The sequence below is a fragment of the Leucoraja erinacea genome, chromosome 9 (assembly GCF_028641065.1).
Source record: "Leucoraja erinacea ecotype New England chromosome 9, Leri_hhj_1, whole genome shotgun sequence".
Taxonomy (NCBI): Eukaryota; Metazoa; Chordata; class Chondrichthyes; order Rajiformes; family Rajidae; genus Leucoraja; species Leucoraja erinaceus.
Genome location: NC_073385.1, coordinates 64,670,691 through 64,690,502, shown reverse-complemented (window position 1 = coordinate 64,690,502; position 19,812 = coordinate 64,670,691). Strand labels below are relative to the sequence as shown.

At 44.9% G+C, this 19,812-nt stretch overlaps 1 protein-coding gene across 1 annotated transcript in view; it reads left to right on the top strand.

The window, feature by feature from the left end:
- zfyve1 (zinc finger, FYVE domain containing 1) overlaps positions 1-19,812 on the top strand; it is a 46,191-nt gene that overhangs the window by 14,427 nt on the left and 11,952 nt on the right. Inside the window, exons 3-7 of the mRNA XM_055641033.1 lie at positions 8,175-8,389; positions 12,411-12,517; positions 13,826-13,934; positions 16,226-16,323; positions 16,706-16,823. Of these exons, the coding sequence (XP_055497008.1) occupies positions 8,175-8,389; positions 12,411-12,517; positions 13,826-13,934; positions 16,226-16,323; positions 16,706-16,823 (647 nt within the window). The remainder of the gene's footprint in view (positions 1-8,174; positions 8,390-12,410; positions 12,518-13,825; positions 13,935-16,225; positions 16,324-16,705; positions 16,824-19,812) is intronic.

The following is a 19,812-nucleotide window of genomic DNA, read 5'->3' as shown; positions in this document are numbered from 1 at the left end:
GCAATGTACTTGGAAAATTATCAGGAATACAATAAATCACCCAGAAGCAAAAATCAGGAAACTATTTGTCTCATTTAACACCAAATTACATGGGTGATATTGGATTATATTAGAGCATTTTGGTGATTGATTTAATGAGGAAACAGTAAACATTGTCTATCTTTTAACAAGATGGTGATAAGGTAACACACACGCGGTTTCTCAGCTCGCTGCTAGAATCAGTCATGTATGTTGGGTTGACCTGGTTGAAGGGACACAGAATGGTCTTTTTTGCACTAAATTCTAATTTTTGTTTGTGGTTGATCTGAGCTAACAGACAAACAAAGGAAATAAGTGTTATTTCTTATTTGGTAAGCACAGGGTTCATCAATGTTTTTTTAAAGATAATTAGATTTGCATATAAGGCAACAAATATTTTAAGATTCATTGAGTCACTGGGACTTGTGAAGTCTAAAAATAATCAAGCAAACCATGCTGTTTGACATAAACCCCAACCTGCGATTCCTTCATTTTAAACAAGGTAATAATTATTAGCTTGCGTGTGAGCTATTTGAATAGAAACTGGAGATGTTATTCAAGAGCCTATTTAACGGAACATGGCATCAAAAGAACTCTGCTAAAATTTAAGTTACCAAGCATCGACGGGAAAATATGCTATTGGTTTGAGTCACAGGTTGTGGTTGTTGGAGGTAATGATCCCAGCCCCAGGATGTCTTTGCAGATATCCCTTAGGACAGTTACTTGACCACAACCATCTTCAGCTGCTTCACCAATGGACTTCCTGCCAACATGATGTCTGGGGATGGACACAAAAAGCTGGAGTAACTCAGTGGGTCAGGCAGCGTCTCTGGAGAAAAATAATAGGTGACGTTTCGGCTCGAGACCCTTCTTCAAACTCAGTCAGGGGAGAGGGAAACTGGAGGTATGCGGAGTAACAAATAACAAAAGAAGAAAGATATGATAAGATCAATTCGGGGGCAGCCAGGATGATCAAGGAAAGGTGGAGGCCCCAATGGTCCACTGTTGGCTGTGGAAGAGGTGGTAACGAGGGGGTACGAAAACTGAAAATAAGCAGGCCGACAGTGAAACTAGGAGGATAACTAGGGTGGGGGAGGGGGAACAGAGAGAGAGGGAATGAATGGGTTACTTAAAATTAAATAAATCAATATTCCTAGCGCTGAGGTGTAAGCTGCCCAAGCGAAATATGAGGTGCTGTTCCTTCAATTTGCGTTTGGCCTCACGCCTCACTCTTGACAGTGGAGGTGCCCCAAGACAGAAAGGTTAGTAAGGGAATGAGAGGGGTATTTATAGTGACGGTGGACACAAAATGCTGGAGTAACACAGTGGGACAGGCAGCATCTCTGGAGATAAGGAATGGGTGACGTTTCGGGTCGATACCCTTCTTCAGACTGAATTCAGGGGGAATTAAAGTGTTTGGCAACTGGGTAGGTCAGGGTGTACTGAGCGAAGGTGTTCAGCGAAATCATCGACCAGCCTGCATTTGGTCTCGCAGTCTATACCTAGAACTGAGATGGGAAGATGTGACTAGTATGTGCTGCATGTGAGGGCTGATGGGGTGAAAGGTAATGACTAGGTGGGGGGGGGGGGGGGGACTCTGTCCATGTTGCGAATGTGGGGCAATTAACGTCACCAACGTAACGTTACCCATTCCTTTTCTCCAGAGATGCTGTCTGCAGATCAGTGTCACTCATGTTGTGAGTCATGCTTTGTAGCTACGCCCACTAGTTTAACAGAAAGCTTCTCAGCCCATTCTCCCACAGTCCTGTGTTACGTATTACGATGAAGTTACCTATGCTGCAACGCTAATAAAGTCTTTGGATCTTAATCACTGTGTGTGACCTAAGTTATTCCAACAGCAGAAGCTCGACATGGTATCAGAGTGCACGGACTCACTCCTTGATTAATTATATTGCTTTTATTTTAGTTTGTTGTTTTCTCCGGTATATATTACTATGGTTTCTGCTCTCACAAAACCAGAGATCCTGGTGTTTGACGAAGACCTCGCACAACGGTGGCGCGTATTTGAAGAAGATTTCTCAATTTACATTGAAGCAGCTCAACCTACTGCTGCTCCCGGTGTTCGAACGTCAATTCTTCTTAATCTAGCAAGCACAGAAGCTGCCCAATGTGGCAGAAGATTTCATTATGAACCGGCTAGGTTTGACCCGGCTGGTGTCCAGATCGCTCCCACATGACCCTGATTGCCTACTATGCAAATTCCGACAGTTATGTGAGTTACGCACTAACTTGGTCATGGAGAGGCATTTATTATTTTCCCGAAGCCAGAGATAGGGTGAACCTGTGGAGATGTATGTCAGTGTCTTGAAGCACATTGCCAATCAATGCGATTTCTGGGATATATGTGATAGCCTAGTCCGTGACCATTTGATTTATAGTGTCCACAATGATAAATTACGTAATGAGCTACTGCAGGATGCTGAGCTTACTCTATAGACTGCTTAAAACCACTGTTGCATTGCTGAAATGGCTGACGTCATACAAAAGTTTTAGGGCACTCTGCTGGTCGTGAAATTAATGTTGCCGGCATGCCTTATCAAATCTCTCGCCGTTCTCCTCAAGTGCCCGACAATTCTATCGTGAGACTAATAGACAATTGTTTTAACTGTGGGGGTTCGCATGCTGCTGTTTGTGACCGTTGCCCTGCGTATGGAAAATTATGTTGATTTTGTAACAAACGGAATCATTTCTTCAAATGCTGCCGCTCGCGTAGCAACAGAGTTCAAACAAGACAATCTGTTAATTCACTTGGCCATGAGAACTTGCTCTCAGAATGCTCTCAACCAGCTCCCACGGATTTGCAGGCTGCTAGCGAAGGTTTTGACTTGGATATGCATTCCATGTCTGACTCAACACACAAACAACTGGACCCCAAGGTCGCCTTGCTCGGTAATGGCAAGAACGTTTGTCTGAAAGTTGACACAGGGGCCAGATGTAATGTGATCTGTCTAGCTGTGTTGAAAAAGTTACGAAAAACAGAGACTGTCACCCCTACGGTTGCCTCCCTTCTCCCATTTGCAGGAGGTCCAGAGCACCCTGTCGGTCAAGTCGAGTTATGCTGCTGTATTAACTCGCGTGTCCACAACCTGAGTTTCTATGTTGTACGTGAGGATGTGCCGTCTCTGCTGGGTACCGACGCTTGTCACGACCTGGGACCACGTCTCTTTCAGCCCTTCTGTTTGTCATCCGACTACAACCTGTGACTTTAGCCAACAAATCCTGACACAATTCAAAACTTTGTCTGACGACAAGCCGGGCAGGCTGCCTGTTGAGTACACAATTACCATTAACCCTGAGGTAATTCCAGTTGTCTGTCCAGCTCACAAGATTCCCCATGCTATGCGGGACCATGTTCAAAGTGAACTCAACAGAATGGTGTCTAGGTGTGATTGCTCCCATCGCTGACCCCTCGGATTGGGCAATGGTTGTGGCAACGATGAAGAATAAAGACAAAATACGGATTTGTATCAACCCTAAGGACTTAATCACAGCCATTAAACAACCTCACTATCCCATGTGCACTGTGGATGAGATTGCAGCACAGATGGCTGAGGCAACTGTATTCACTGTTCTAGATGCCAAGAGTTCATTCTGGCAGATTTCGCTGGAACATAACTCCTCCAAGTTAACCACCTTCAGCACACCGTTTGGGCGTTACAGATTTCTTCACATGCCTTTTGGCATAAGCTCTGACAGTGAAGTACTTTAACAAGCTATGGAGCAGTTGTTTGAGGGTTAACCCATGCTCCATTGTAGTGGATGACATCCTCGTTGCTGGACGAACTGTTGAAGAACACAATGCTAATCTGACAAAGGTCCTGGATCGCGCCAAGGCCATTAATCTCAAGTTAAACCCTCAAAAATGCAAATTCAGGGTAAGAGGTGAAATACATAGGCCATGTGTTCACTAAGGACGGCCTAAAAATTGATCCGGCGAAAACCAGTGCCATCAACGAGCTCCCAGCACCCACAGACATGCTCGGTCTGCAGAGATTCCTTGGCATGGTGAACTACTTGAGTAAATTTATTTTGGACTTCAGTGAAATATCAGCCCCGTTGTGCCAGCTTACACACAAAGACGCTGCTTGGACCTGGCATGAGCAACAGCAGATGGCGTTCGACACTCTTAAGCAGCAGATGTCTTGTGCTCCTACTCTCGCTTATTTTGATCCTAAACGACCGGCCACACTGACTTGTGATGCTTCACAACACGGACTAGGCGCAGCATGTCTTCAAAATGACGGTAGCGGCAATAAGCCTGTTGCCTACGCCTCGTGCACTATGACTGACACAGAACAACGCTATACCAAATTGAGAAAGAGCTGTTGGCAGTTGTTTTCGCCTGCAAGAAATGTAACGACTTTATCTTCGGACAAATGGTAACGATTGAAATTGACCACCAACCTCTGATCATCATCTTTAACAAACCGATTCATGCCTCTCCAGGGCGCCTACAGCGGATGTTGCTGCAACTTCAAAAATATGACATTGTTCTGACCTACAAACGTGTTAATGATATGCACCTGGCTGACACCCTCGCTCGTGAAAGATCTGTGAGGGTCCGCCCTCACCAGATGATGAGTTTATCGTAATGACTGTGTCTTTTATTCCCTCGTCCTGTGTGGAAGACCTGGTTGCCCACACTGCTGCTGACTGTACCTTACGGTCGCTCGCGTCGGCTGGCCAGACAAACGCTACAGTCCGGTATTTCTTTGCCGTCCGCAATGAGCTAGTGCTGCAGGATGGCATTACTGTAAAAGCACACAAGGCTGTGGTTCCCGCTTCGCTGCACAGCAAGTATTTTAATGCTGCCCATGCAGGGCACCCAGGCGCTGAAGCCGCCGTCCTACGGGCAAGACACATCTTTTACTGGCCTGGCATGGCCGAATACATTACCGAGAATGTGGCGTCCTGTGCAGTGTGTAACAGCTTGGCAACTCATCAACAAAAGCAACAACTTCTTTCACATCCGGCTCCTCCACTCCCGTGATCTACAGTGGCAACTGACATAATTGAATGGCATGGCAAGCAGTACCTGGTACTTGTCGATTCGTATTCTGGATGGTTTGACATTGATTTTCTTAGCAGCCCCACTTCTCGCGAGGCAGTTTCGAAGCTTGCTCGCCATTTTGCAGACCTCAGAGCTCCGTGCATACTGCTATCTGATAACGGCAGTCAATTTACCAGCCGACACTTCAAGGAGTTTGCTGCATGCTGGGGTTTTCGCCACATCACCAGCAGCCCTGAATATCTACAGTCGAATGGACTAGCTGAGTGGGCTGTCAAGAGTGCCAAACAGCCCATGAAACGTTCGTACAGAGCTAATTCCAACGTGTACCTGGATCTGCTCAACCTACGCAACATCTCCCGCGACCCCATTTTGGGTTCACCTGCCCAAAGTTTATTGTCAAGGCAGACCTGAGCCACAGTGTCTGTGGCGAATCAGGAATTGATCCGACAGATGGTTCCACCATCGGAAGTCCAGTCCAGGTCACAACAAAAGCGTGACATTCAAAAACAGTGGTATGACAAGGCAAGTAGGCCACTGCTACCATTAACCAAGGGGCAGGTGGTTCGTTTGCAAACTGACAAAGGCCATGATCGTATCGGTGTTATTTCTGGAACTACTTCTGAGCCACGCTCATATCTGGTCAGTGCCGTTGGCGGCACCTACAGGCTTAACAGACAACAGATCCTGCCTGTGAATGAGCCGACTCCACCTCCGTATTATCCAGACCGTGCAAGTGTACTTCCGTCCATGTCCAGCGGCATTGATCTGCCTACACCAGCACAACAACCCACTTCTGGAACAGCTACTTTGCCAGTGGTCCACACCCTCCGCCTGCGCCACAGTCCCTTGTTTCACCACCGGGATTGCTGGTTCAATCTCCGTCACCCGTGAAGCCACCGGCTCTCCCCGATGGGGAAAAACGGAAATGGTTTATATCGCACCCGCGCTGGTCGTGTTTGCAAGCCTACCGTGAAGTACCCGGGCTATGTTTGACTTACTTTCCTCCAGCTTATTATCAATTGCTATGCATGCGTTATTTAGACAATGGTTTTGTACTGACATTAAATTCTTTAAGAGGGAGGATGTAGATCAGTGCCACTCATGAGTCATGCTTTGTAGCTACGCCCAGTAGTTTAACAGAAAGCTTCTCTGCCCTTTCCCCCTCAGTCTTGAGTTACGTATTAAAATTAAGTTACCTATGCTGTAACGCTAATAAAGTCTTTGGATCTTAATCACTGTGTGTGATCTAAGTTATTCCAACAGCCAGAAGCTCGACACTGTCTGACCTACTGTGTTATTTTAGCATTTTATAGGCAATAGACAATAGGTGCAGGAGTAGGCCATTCGGCCCTTCGAGCCAGCACCACCATTCACAGTGATCATGGCTGAATTTCATCAAAAGTAAGTCAATAATGCCTTACTTTTGATGAAATTCAGAGAGCAAACGCGATAATTCCCGATATTTTGGACCTTTAAATCTCCACGGCAAATGTCCGCTGTTCACTTCCGCTGGATTGGCACCTTCAGCTCCCTCTTTAATTTACCTTAGTTTCTATCCTTTTTTTTTAACTGTAAATCTAGGTAGCTGTGCCTCACGGTCACCCCGACTAGCACAATAAATTGCAGATCAAAACCTGGCCGTTTTCTATGTTTTTAACGGGTGGGAAAGTGCGTGTTTTCCCATCCACTAACATGTACCGGATGTCTAGCATGTCCTCCACTTGAGATTTTCGGTCACGTGGGTGCGGATCTACGCTCCAGTGACCTTTCATGAAATCACCCTATAGCAAGAATGTCCTTCCTCAAATTTGGAGACCAAAACTGCACACAATACTCCAGGTGTGGTCTCACTAGGGCCCTGTACAACTGCAGAAGGATCTCTTTGCTCCTATAATCGACAACTTGTTATAAAGGCCAACATGGCATTGGCTTTCTTCACTGCCTGCTGTACCTGCATGCTTACCCCCAGATCCCATTGTACTTCCCTGCTGAAGATTGCACAATGTTCAATTCAATTTTCAACTCCTCAGCAAACGCTGCAGTCTGGGCCAGCCACAAGACCTGGTCTACATGCAGACATGGCCTGATCAATGGCAAGTAATCTGTGAATCACAGAACGGTTATGCAGAGACCATCTCACCGAGAGCCAAACCCTCCAACCATCAGCATTCTGAACTTCACTATTGAACTGCAACAGAAATTCAACTGCACTAATGACACAAATAATGTGATGACAAGAACAGGACAAAAACTAGGTGTACTGTGGGGAGTAAATCACCTCCTGACACCCAGATCCTTTCTATGACCAATAAGGAACATGTAGTCAAGCACTCTGCTTACCTGGATAAGTGCAACTCCAATACTCCACACTGTCCTAGACAAAGTAAGCCTGCCTGATTAGTACTTTCACACCATCCTGAATATTAATTCCCCCCATCACTGGTGCTTGGGCAGAAGCCTCACAGCTCCATCTGGGCCCCAGACACTATCCGTGAATGTTCTACCTCTGACCAGGTGGATTTCCTCTGGGTGCTTCCGTTTCCTCTCAGACCCCAAAACCGCGCAGATAGATTAACTGGCCTCTGTAAATTGTAAATCTGATGTGTATGTGAGTGATAGAAGGGTGGGGGAAGCTGAGAATGCGGGAACATTGATAATAGGAAGGATTGGTGCAGGATGAGTGGTTGATAATCAATGAGGCCTTGGTGGGTGAAAGAGCCTGTTTCAGTACAGGCAGCACGGTGGGGCAGCGGTAGAGTTGTGGCCTTACATCACTTGCAGGCCAGAGATCCGGGTTCGATCCAAACTACGGGTGCTGTCTGTACGGAGTTTGTACGTTCTCCCCATGACCGCGTGCGTTTTATACGAGATCTTCGGTTTCCTCCCACACTACAGAGATGCGCAGGTTTATAGGTTTATTGGCTTTGTGTAAGTGTAAATTGTCCCTAGTGTGTGTAGGACATTGTTAATGTGCAGGGATTGCTGGTCGATGCGGACTCGGTGGGCCGAAGGGCCTGTTTCCGTGCTGCTGTATCTCTAAACTAAAAACAGAACAGTACTCTTATGACTAAATGCATTTGTAGGTTGGTTGGTGCTTTGCATTAAACTTATATTCTCTCTGCAGATGGACCTTCTGAGCTGCCAGAAAAACTGTTACAGGAGCGATTTCATAAACTTGGGCGCTTTCCAGAAGCCTTTTGTTCCATACAGTACAAAGGAACCAGAACATATAACCCTCCAACAGATTTTGCTGGATTATTGTGGACAATTGAGCAGCAGTTGAACAACAACACAACCCGTTCTCCCAGACCACCAGGAATAATTTTTAAGGCTTTGAAAGTAAGGCATGGGTTAAAATCTAATCACAAGCGTTAAACATCCTTTTGAATTTGGGTGCAGCAGCATCTATTAAGCAAACTAGTGCAAACATCCTGATAAGTGATCACTTGAAACATATAAGATTGTTAATGGCTTGGACACGCTAGAGGCAGGAAACATGTTCCCGATGTTGGGGGGAGTCCAGAACCAGGGGCCACAGTTTAAGAATAAGGAGTAAGCCATTTAGAACGGAGACGAGGAAACACTTTTTCTCACAGAGAGTGGTGAGTCTGTGGAATTCTCTGCCTCAGAGGGCAGTGGAGGCAGGTTCTCTGGATGCTTTCAAGAGAGAGCTGGAGAGGCCTCTTAAAAATAGTGGAGTCAGGAGATATGGGAAGAAGGCAGGAACGGGGTACTGATTGGGGATGATCAGACATGATCACATTGAATGGCGGTGCTGGCTCGAAGTGCTGAATGACCTACTCCTGCACCTATTGTCTATTGTCTATAGTATCACCTTGACCTGCGATTGATTTTACTTGGTGCTGTCTTTAGGTTAATTTCTAACATAATTCATGTCTTGGCTATAAGATTGAAACTTGATGAGGAGGAAGTTGAGTTTGAGTTTCTTAAAATCTGCTTTGTTCAGCTACCATAAATGGTTTGGGCAGTGGAACGAAAACAAAAGTTTCAAGATTTGTCGCTAAATGATGAGAACGTAGATTTTTAATAGCCAATGGTTTATATTATAACTAAAAAGGCCGCATGCTGCATTGGGAGAAGATAGCCACAAAATGCTGGCGTAACTCAGCGGGACAGGCAGCATCTTTGAAGAAAAGGAATGGGTGACGTTTTGGCTCGAGCCCCTCCTCTCCAGAGATGCTGCCCATCCCACTGAGTTACTCCAGCATTTTGTGTCTTATCTTTGGTGCAAGCCAGCATCTGTAGTTCCTTCCTACACTGTTGCATTGTGAGTATCTCTGACTGGTGTGAGGTGTTGCACTTTGGCCTATCAGACCACTGCAGGACTTGCACAATAAATGTTACAGCTTTGGAGAGTGTTACGGTACAGAGAGATCTGGGAATAGTGGTGTATCATTTAGGATGGTGCTAGTGTAGGGGTGATCGCTGGTTGGTGCAGACGAGGTGGGCATAAAGGCCTGTTTCCACACTGTATCTGAAGTCTAAACACCGGTTCGAACACACTTAAAGTATTGTGTGCAGTTCTGATCATCACACTACAGGAAGGATCTATTTACAATAGCGAGAGTGCAGAAGATATTCACCATATTAACTCTTTTTTTGTATTTTAAAAATATATTTTAACTCTTAATCCCATACTGACCTTTTCTGTCCTGGGCCTCCTCCACTGCCAGAGTGAGGCCACACACAAACTGGAGGAACAACACTTCTTACGTAGCTTATGATCCAACAGTATGAACATTTGAATTCTCCAATTGTAGGAAACCTTTGACAACCCCCTCATTCCCCCTCCTTTCTTCCCCCCACCTTTCTTCCCCCCACCCCTCTCAATCCTTCCCCTGTGCCTCACCTGTACTCCAGCACTTTGTGTCCTTTTGTGTAAACCAGCATCTGCAGTTCCTTGTTTCTACATTTGGAATAGAGGGCTGTCGTTATAAGGAGAAACAGGAGAGGCTGCAATTTAAAAGGTTGAAGTATGATCTTATGGAGTTTTATAAAATTATGAAGAGCATAGATACGCAGATATTGGTAGATGATCCAAATCTTTTTCAAATCGGAGCAAGTGAATGTGGAACAAGAAGGCACAGGCTTAATGTGAGAAGGGAAAATGTTAAAGGAGATCTGTGGCGTGGCTTTTTCCACACAGATGGTGGTGAACATTTAGATGGTGAAGGCAGATACAGTTAAAAGACACTTGGGCAGTTTCTGGGATAGGAAAGTTGTTGAGTGTTGTAGGCCTGTGGCTTGCTCAGATGGCTATTGCAGGCAACATGCACGAGGTCGGCCAAAAGGCCTTTTTTCAGAATGGTACGATTCTGATTCTGGAGCTAAGGCCTTCATATATATATATATATATACAATAATGTCAGATGGAGACCAATGAGATTTATTTAACATAAGCACTGTCAACTTGTCTGGATGCTTTGCACCTACTGAAGTTGTACACATTCTTCCCATCAACACCTGTCCTTGCCGTTCATTGCTCCGTTCCCCTTCACTGCAAGGCTGTAAGGTCCAAATGTTCTGGTCAACAATCCCTCCTCAGATTTGGTTGTAATCATTACATTATTCCCTGGCCATTCATTTATTTGTGAGAGTTTTATGCAAATGTATTAGTGCTTTAACAGTACACCACCACCTTAGTAACACATTCCAGGTACTCACCTCACGATGTAAAAAAAAATGCCCCTCACATCTTCTTCAAACTTTCCTCCACTGATCTTAGTTATGCGTTCAAGTCTTTGAATTTTCCATGCAGGGGAAAAAGGTTCTGACTAAGTGTGACTAATATTTTATATACCTGTACTTCTATCGGGTCTCTCCTCAACCTCCGATGCTCCAAAGAAAACAGTCCTAGTTTTTCCAACCTCTCCTGATATGGAGGCACAGTGGCGCAGCAATACAGCGTCAGGGATCTGGGATTGATTCTGGCTATGGGTGCTGTCTGTGCTGAGTTTGTACGTTCTTCCTGTGACCGCGTGAGTTGTCTCCGGGTGCTTTAGTTTCCACGCCCACTCCAAGGACGTACAGGTTTGGAGGTTAATTGGCTTCTGTAAAAATTGTAAATTGTCTGATGGTCTCTGGTCGGGTGAGGACTTGGTGGGCCGAAGGGCTACTTTGTATCTCAACTCTAAAGTTTAAAGCTAATACCCTCTAATCCTGGCAGCATTCTTAAGGGCCTGTCCCACTTTCCCGAGTTATTCACGAGTTCTCCCGCGTTTTCAAACTCTCAGAATGTTCATAGCGAGTCCGTGGATATATCGTAGCAGCTCGTAATGTCAGCCGTAGGTACTCGGGGCATCAGCTAAGTTGGGACGTTTTTTTCAGCATGTTGAAAAATGTCCACGAGTAAATAAAATGGCTCCGAGTACCTACGACTGGCATAACGAGCCGCTACGATATATCCACGGACTCCTACGGACTAGTTACGAACATTCTGCGAGTTTGAAACTCAGGAGAATTCGTGAATAACTCGGGAAAGTGGACCAGGCCCTTAAGTTTCCTTGTTATTTTGCATTTCCAATTTATTTATTTTCAGTCAGTTATTTCTACAACGTGGTTAATATTGAGAAGTTATAAGGTAATACGGAAGAACAAGTTCATTAAGATCTGAAAGATTGCAGAAGGATATTGGTTAATGGAGCTGGCAAATGCCAAACGGTTGATTAAAAATGGACTGTGTATTGTGTATTTTGAGAGTTAGACCAGTGAAAACTATCTGGCTAAAAATAAAGATTTTTTATTATCTTGTAAAATAAACATAGTAATCTGTTGATCTTTAAAAGTGAGTACTGAAGTAGAAACAACTTTTTCTTTAAAAAGTAGTTTCTTGATGTTGTGCTTCATGACATTGAAAAGTGGGTAAGTGAATGTTGGTGAACCTGCATTTAATTTTGTAAAACAATTTGCAATGTATCAACATTTCAATTCAGTGAGTGATGGATCGAGGAGACTAATGGAAAAGGTGCATTTGGGATTTCCACAATAAATATGTTATCCAGTATGAGACCATTGGAAACTTTCTATTTAATATTTTTTCCACTAAAATGATTGACTCTCGTTGGCTTTCCTGGATTGTAGATCATGTCAGTGGAGATTGTGTCCACTGGTTGACAGACAGTATGAAATACATGGATAGGCCAGGTTTGGAGGGATATGGACCAAACGCAGCCAGGTGGGACTAGTGTAGCTGGGACACGCTGGTCGATGTGGGCAAGATGGGCCGAAGGGTCTGTTTCCCTGCTGTATCACTCTATGACTGCCTGGGTTTTTTTTTTTTATTCGTAGTAGAGAACAATGACCCTGCTGAATGATCGTATTTTCAATTATTTTTCTTTAGGCTTTGAGTGAACGTTTCTGTGGAGAAATTGCAGATGATCGACTGGCTTACAGCTGCTTCTTTCCTGACGAGTATTTTACTTGTTCTTGCACATGTCTCAGTTGTGGGTAAGTGTATCAAAAATCGTAGGATGTTACTTTCGTGCACGTTTAATAGGGCAGGCAGACTAGTTGTTGGCAGGATGAGCCTGAGATTGTGCCCTTGTCTACCGATGGACAGCTGGCTTTATAACCCTTAATGGGATTGTTATTAAATCAGGATAGTACTTGTGAGGATTATTACTCAACTATACCCTGAATATAGCATGCAAATAGGCCATTCGGCCTGACACATCGATGCCAACGCATCCTATCTTTCAGCCCTTGGTGTGTAGCCTTCCATTCAAGTGATGTATTAACTAAAATGCAGTTTTTCTTATGGCCAAATGGAATTGGTTATGTTCCACACATCCATTGTGGACATAATTTTCACAAGCCCAGAGCCTTGAGTGCGATGGCGTATTTTAATCAAGATTCTTATCAAAACCACATAAACTTCACAATACAGTCTCCTGTTGTCACAGGAGCTCATAAAGCAGAGCCCTTGAATGGGAACTGCTCATTGAAAGGTTTAGTCTCATTTGACCAAGCCATGCCTCCCAAGTAACATGAGCGGGCTTCACACATCTCCAGTCATTGGCGTATTAGAGATGGACATCAGGTATAAAGGTAAGTACAGTTCCTGCAAGTTAAGAAAATGTTTGGATCGCATTTTTGTTTTTAAGACGTCAATATCTTACTGATTTCAATTCCAGAAACAGCCCAGGGATTCAGCTGGTGAGTAAATCCAAGTTGCTGATCTTGACCTTCACATAGATGTTGGTGGAACAGGGTTGGCATTGTGGCGCAGCGGTAGAGTTGCTGCTTTACAGCTCCAGAGTCCCGGGTTTGATCCCAAGTAGCGGTGCTTGCTGGTTCGCAGTGTGTACGTTCTCCCTGTGACCGTGTGGGTTTCTCCGAGATCATCGGTTTCGCCCTACACTCGAAAGACGTACAGATTGATGGTTAATTGGCTTGCTATAAATGTAAATTCTCCCTAGTGTATGTAGGATACTGTTAATGTGTGGGGGTCGGTGCGCAGTCAGTCGGCCGAAAGGCCTGTTTCCGTGCTGTATCTCTAAACTAAACTAAACTAAACATTGGGGAAGGGTTTACTTGCCACTGTCCAGGTAATCAGAAGCATTGAAGGTTCGAAAGAAAATATACATTTTAATGGTCAAAAATGATGCACACTGTTCCTCAGGCTGGCTATTGAAATGTTGTCATGATACTTTGAACATTCAGATATGATGTGCTCAACGTTGTGATGTTGGTCTGTTTATTGTGCCACAAAGCTTTTGCTTTTATATTGATTCGTACTTCAACATTTCTGTAAAGAGTTGGCTGCAAGAACAGTATGAACCATGCAAAGGATGGAATTCCTCATGACTCCCAAAGCCGTTGCAGCTATTCGCACCAGTACGACAACAGGGTGTATACTTGCAAGGTGAGTGCATCTCCCAATTTGATATTTTCCATTATACTCCTGGTGTTTAAATCTAATGCCTAAAGATGAGGCGAATATACAGAGAAAGGGCAATAATTCCACACTTTAAAATGATGATGGATCAGTATATTTTATAAATTATGCTGGAAAATATTTTTTAAGCCTATTTCTTTTCTGTTGCACTTTAAATGCAGTAGCATATCATAGGTGAGGCTAAGCCTGAGGAATGTGAAGAGATGGATGAAGGTGTGATTGGAAATTGTGGCAGAACCGATAGGGGAGAATGTAAAGTGACTGAAAAGTCTTTATTGTGCAACAAAGCTTTGGCTTTTAGTTGGATTTGTGCTTCAAAATTACTGTAAATTCATTTCCTAAATTATGTAAACTAATGTTCTTGGGGAAGCTTGTTGATAGCTGAAGAGCATCTATACTTGAGAAACTTGAGAAAGCTTTTTTGTGTACCTTCGATTTTCCAGCATCTGCAGTTCTTTCTTAAACACTGAGCAACTATACTTACCAGCTGCTTCAGATCCTTGCATGATCCTAACTTGACCACCAAGAGTGACGCTGAGTGAGGTGGTTTGTTGAGGGAAGGGCTGGGAAGCTCACATCAGTGAAATAATTACGGTTGAGGCTTTCTTCAGTTTGTTTCTTGCAGCAAATGCTGACTGCCTTCCAGCGTTTTGGCATTTTTGGCCTTCATTAGAATTGTCCCTGTTTTAGCTGTGAATGGTCTTCTCAGCGCTGAAGAATCCTCCATGTTAGCGGGCCTCCTAAGCTCTTCCCACCCAAAAATTGGTTTAAGTCTTGATTTCCTGTTGAATCTTAGCCTTCAGGTGCCTGGAAGCTGTTTCTTTTCCATTGTAGCCTTGAAACCAGCATTCACCACATATAGGTCTGTCCTTTCCCTAGATCTTCACAGCTCTATTGTATCATGCTGTGTGCATATTTGTACTGAGTCCATATCCAATAACAAAATCTTTGTATCTAAAATATTCTACTATTCAAATTCAGCATAAATGGAACATTTTTCCTAGTTATTTCCTTCCATAGGGTTGAATTAGCTATGATCTTGCCCTAGCACTGAGTGCCAGCAGATCATGAAAACCCAGTCCTATCCCGGTTCCAGGTGTCAACTTCTCTACATCGGCGAGACCAAGCGCAGACTCGGCGATCGTTTCACCGAACACCTCCGTTCAGTCCGTCGTAACCTACCTGATCTCCCGGTGGCCCAGCATTTCAACTCCCCCTCCCATTCCCAATCTGACCTTTCTGTCCTGGGCCTCCTCCAGTGTCAGAGTGAGGCCCAGCACAAATTGGAGGAACACCACCTCATATTGGGTAGTTTACACCCCAGCGGTATGAACATGGACTTCTCTAACTTCAGGTAGCCCTTGCTTTCTCTCTCCATCCCCTTCTCAGTTCTCCCACGTCTCACTGTCTCCGCCCACATTCGATCTTTGTCCCGCCCCCTCCCCTGATATCAGTCTGAAGAAGGGTCTCAACCCGAAACGTCGCCCATTCCGTCTCTCCTGAGATGCTGCCTCACCCGCTGAGTTACTCCAGCATTTTGTGTCTACCTTTGATTTTAACCAGCACCCGCAGTTCTTTCTTACACACCTATCCCAGTTCCACCAGGTTTCCACAAACTTGACACTTTCCAGCCCATATCAAGTGATGGTGCTTTATGTTGTCCTTCCAATCCTGAAGCGTTTTGTGGCATCCTAGGTGTTTAGCTATGTCAGTATAAATAGCACTCTGGGTCATGCAGCAGCTGAGGAGGAATTGCTTTTTCAATAACCATTATTATAGACAATAGACGCAGGAGTAGACCATTCGGCCCTTCGAGCCAGCAACGCCATTCAATGTGATCATATCTGATCATCTCCCATCAGTACACCGTTCCTGTCTTCTCCCCATATCCCCTGACTCCGGCATTTCGTTTGGACCTCAAGGGGTCCAAATGACAATTAAATGTATCTTGTATCTTTAAGTGCCCTATCTGGCTCTCTCTTCAAAGCATCCAGAGAACCTGCCTCCACTGCCCTCTGAGGCAGAGAATTCCACAGACTCACCACTCTCTGTGAGAAAAAGTGTTTCCTCGTCTCCGTTCTAAATGGCTTACTCCTTATTCTTAAACTGTGGCCCCTGGTTCTGGACTCTCCCAACATCGGGAACATGTTTCCTGCCTCTAGCTGATCAATGCTAGATTGCTGATCAATGCGTCTTAAATGCTCTCTGGGAGGTAGGGCTTGTTTGAAACTGGAACCCACAATTACATTTCATTACAGGCTTGCTATGAGCGTGGAAAAGAAGTAATCGTGGTGCCAAAAACATCAGCTTCCACAGATTCTCCTTGGTTGGGTCTTGCCATCTATGCCTGGTCAGGGTGAGTCCATTATACTTTGTAGGTTTGTCGGTTCATTGGGCTCTGTAAATTGTCCATAGCGCGCAGGGAGTGGATGCGGAAATCTGTTAACGGAGAACTCGTGGGAACGGACGATCGATGGTCAGTGTGGACTCGTTGGGCCCAAAAGGTCTATTTCCACCAAAGTAGACCTAATGGTCTATTTCCACGTTGTATCTTTCAATCAATCAAACTTAACATCAAGACTATAACCGTCCCGACAAGTCTCTCGAGCAGAAACGCTGTTCAAACCACCAATAAAATACTATCGGAAATCAGAGGATGGTGTTTAGTGTTTTCATACCAGTTTTTTTTTAAACTAGAGAATATACTAAATTGGTTCCCACCTTCATTGTGTTTGCAGATATGTGATTGAATGCTGCAATTGTGGAATCATTTATCGGAGTCGGCAATATTGGTTTGGCAACCAGGATCCAGTGGACACCGTAGTCAGAACAGAAATTGAGCATGTTTGGTCTGGAGTGAGTAATGCTTATTAAATCTCTTTATGTAGACACACAGTTACTTTTTGTACTGTATTGTCTATTGAACTACATTTATTATCCTAAACTATGCAGCTCGAGGAGCTTGACCGTGAGTTGTGTTCAGTCCGCTTCTTCCCCCAGTCTCCCTGCAAAACTAACTTGTCTTTTTCAGTTCTGAAGGGTTTTCAGTCTGTCTAAAGCTCCTGTCCCACTTAGGAGACCTAAACCGCAACCTCTGGTGACCTTGCCCGTCACCCAAGGTTTCCATGAGGTCACCGGAGGTTTTGGTCACTCTCCCTAATGGTGGAAAGTGGTTTCTGCGTGGTCGAGGCTTCATCTAGGTGTCTGCTATTTTTTCATCATGATTAATACCGGCCTCGACTAAAAATAGGTTGCCGTTTTAAAAATCGATAAATCTTTAGTCGCAGGTCTAGTTGAAGCCGGATTTTCTTCATAGTCGAGGAAGGTTTTCAACATATGCATGGGAGGTGGTAGGAGGTTGCAGGTCACCTCGACCTTGATTTTTTTTTTTGGTGACGTGCAAGGTCACCAGAGGTTGCTGTTTAGGTCTCCTTGGTGGAACAGGGGCTTAATGCTGACTTGTTTCTTCGTCCACTTTCGTGTATTTTCTTTTTATAATAGGAACCCGTGGCCCGGTTAATCTAAATCGGTCATAGTGAAAATGCTGGAATCGCAGAAGTATTAAAATAAATCTCGTGAGATAATCAAGCAGTCCACACAATTATATTAATAGAAATCGCATGTAAAAATGTGCCTGATCTCTGAAGATGTAACAAACAGTGGACTCAAGGGTACATTTTCCTTGAACTTCGACCCTTTTGATCTCTTGTTTTCACACCTTGCCCTTCCATATCTCTAGTCTCTCTCTCCCCTGACTCAGTCCGAAGGAGGGTCTCGTCCCAAAACATCACCCATTCTTTCTTTCCTGAGATTCTGCCTGTCCCGCTGAGTTACTCCAGCATTTTGCGTTTATATTCATTGGACACAAGGGTATCAGTACAGTTGCTCCCCTGGTTATGACAGGACTACATCTCTGTGAGCAGTTTGCAAGTTCAAACTATGGCCACTCAGCAATATTTTAAAATAAAAACAGAAGGCAGTGTACAGTTAAACCAAGGCTTTTAACCTAACCATTCAGGTATTGCCATGATCCAAGTTCCCACATGGTAGAAGATGCCTGCAGCAGATGGCAAATCCATCCCTACGGTCTCTAAAACGCTTGTTTATGTGTGCAGGCGGACGTTTGTAACCTGGGGAATGCCTATGGTGGGATTTCCGCCATGTATTTGACAAGGTGCTACATAAGAGGTTGCTGCACCAGTAATGCTTGCAAGGTTGAATTGAATTAAATTGAATACCTTTATTGTCATTCAGACCTTACGGTCTGAACAAAATTTCGTGTCTGCAATCATACATACAATAATAAACAACAATAAACACAAATTAACATCCACCACAGTGAGTCCTCCAAGCACCTCACTGTGGTGGAGGCAAAAATCTTAGGGCTGCAGTCTCTTCCCTCCTCTTCTCCCTCTGCGCTGAGGCGATACCCCACCGGGCGATGGTACAACCAGTCCCGCGGCTCACCGAACCCCGCAAACGGGCTGGCTTAAACACCGCGGCCCGGGGTGGTCGAAGCTGCCGCCCTCCAGTCCAACGGACGCAGCCGCCGGCCCGCGGCTGAACCCCGGCTCAGGTCACCGCTGCCAGAACGCCGTCCCAGCCACCGGAGCACCGTTCCAGCCCCGAGCCGGATCGCCCTCACGTGAGTGCCGTTCCTCCCTCGAGCTGGACTGGGCCACTCCGACGGGAGCGCCGTACCTCCCTTGAGCTGGGCCGCTCCGACGGGAGCGCTATTCCTCCCTCGAGCTGGGCCGCCCTCACGGGAGCATCACAGTCTCTCACTGGGGCACAGTTCCAGCTCCGAGCCGGGCCGCCCTCACTGGAGCGAGCTCAGTATTTGATCTTTTCAGGTACCACATATTTTGTAGTATCAACTATGTGTAAATAACCCCAATGTTCTTCATTTTGTACAATGTGGAAAGAAATGTGAGATTCTCACCCTTGTAAGGAAGAATGAAGAACATTAGGGTTATTTAAACATAATTGATACTACAAAATGTGTGGTACACTAAAAGAACAAATTACCCTAAAAACAACAGTGTTGAAGTAACTCAGCGGGTCAGGCAGCATCTCTGGAGGATATGAATGAATAGGCAATGTCTATTCATTCGGGTCTAGACACTTCTTCAATCTGAAATTAGCTCAGAACGTGCAGTTCCTTGTGCCTCCCTCTGTCAACCTCTTGCTTATTCATTTAACCAACGTTCTCCCTGTGACGACGTGGGTTTTCACCGGATGCTCCGTCCCACATTACAAAAATATACAGGTTTGTAGGTTGTAGGAAGGAACTGCAGATGCTGGTTTAAACCGAAGATAGACACAAAATGCTGGAGTAACTCAGCGGGACAGGCAGCATCTCTGGAGAGAAGGAATGGTTGACGCATCAGGTCGAAGCCCATCTTCAGTCTGAAGAAGGGTCTCGGCCCGAAACATCACCCATTCCTTCTCTCCAGAGATGCTGCCTGTCCCGCAGAATTACTCCAGCATTGCGTGTCTATCTTCAGGTTTGTAGGTTAATTGGCTTCTCTAAATAGTCCCTAGTGTGCAGGATAGAACGAGTGTACGGATGATCGTTGGTCACTGTGGGCCTGCTTTCATGCTGTATCTTTAAACTCAACTAAAACATTGGAGTATCAGTGCTTCCATGCCATGCCTGAAGATGTTGGTTCTTGCTTACAATATAATTCACCAAAAACCCAAAGCCTTGGTTAAGTAATCATTCTTTATACATGAGCCCAGGTTTTTCCAGGCAAAATGTGGCTGATTAGATGGGTGACGCCTCAGCACACTAAAACTGTAAGGAGCTGAGTGATAAAGTGCAAAATACTGTTGCTCTGCAGGA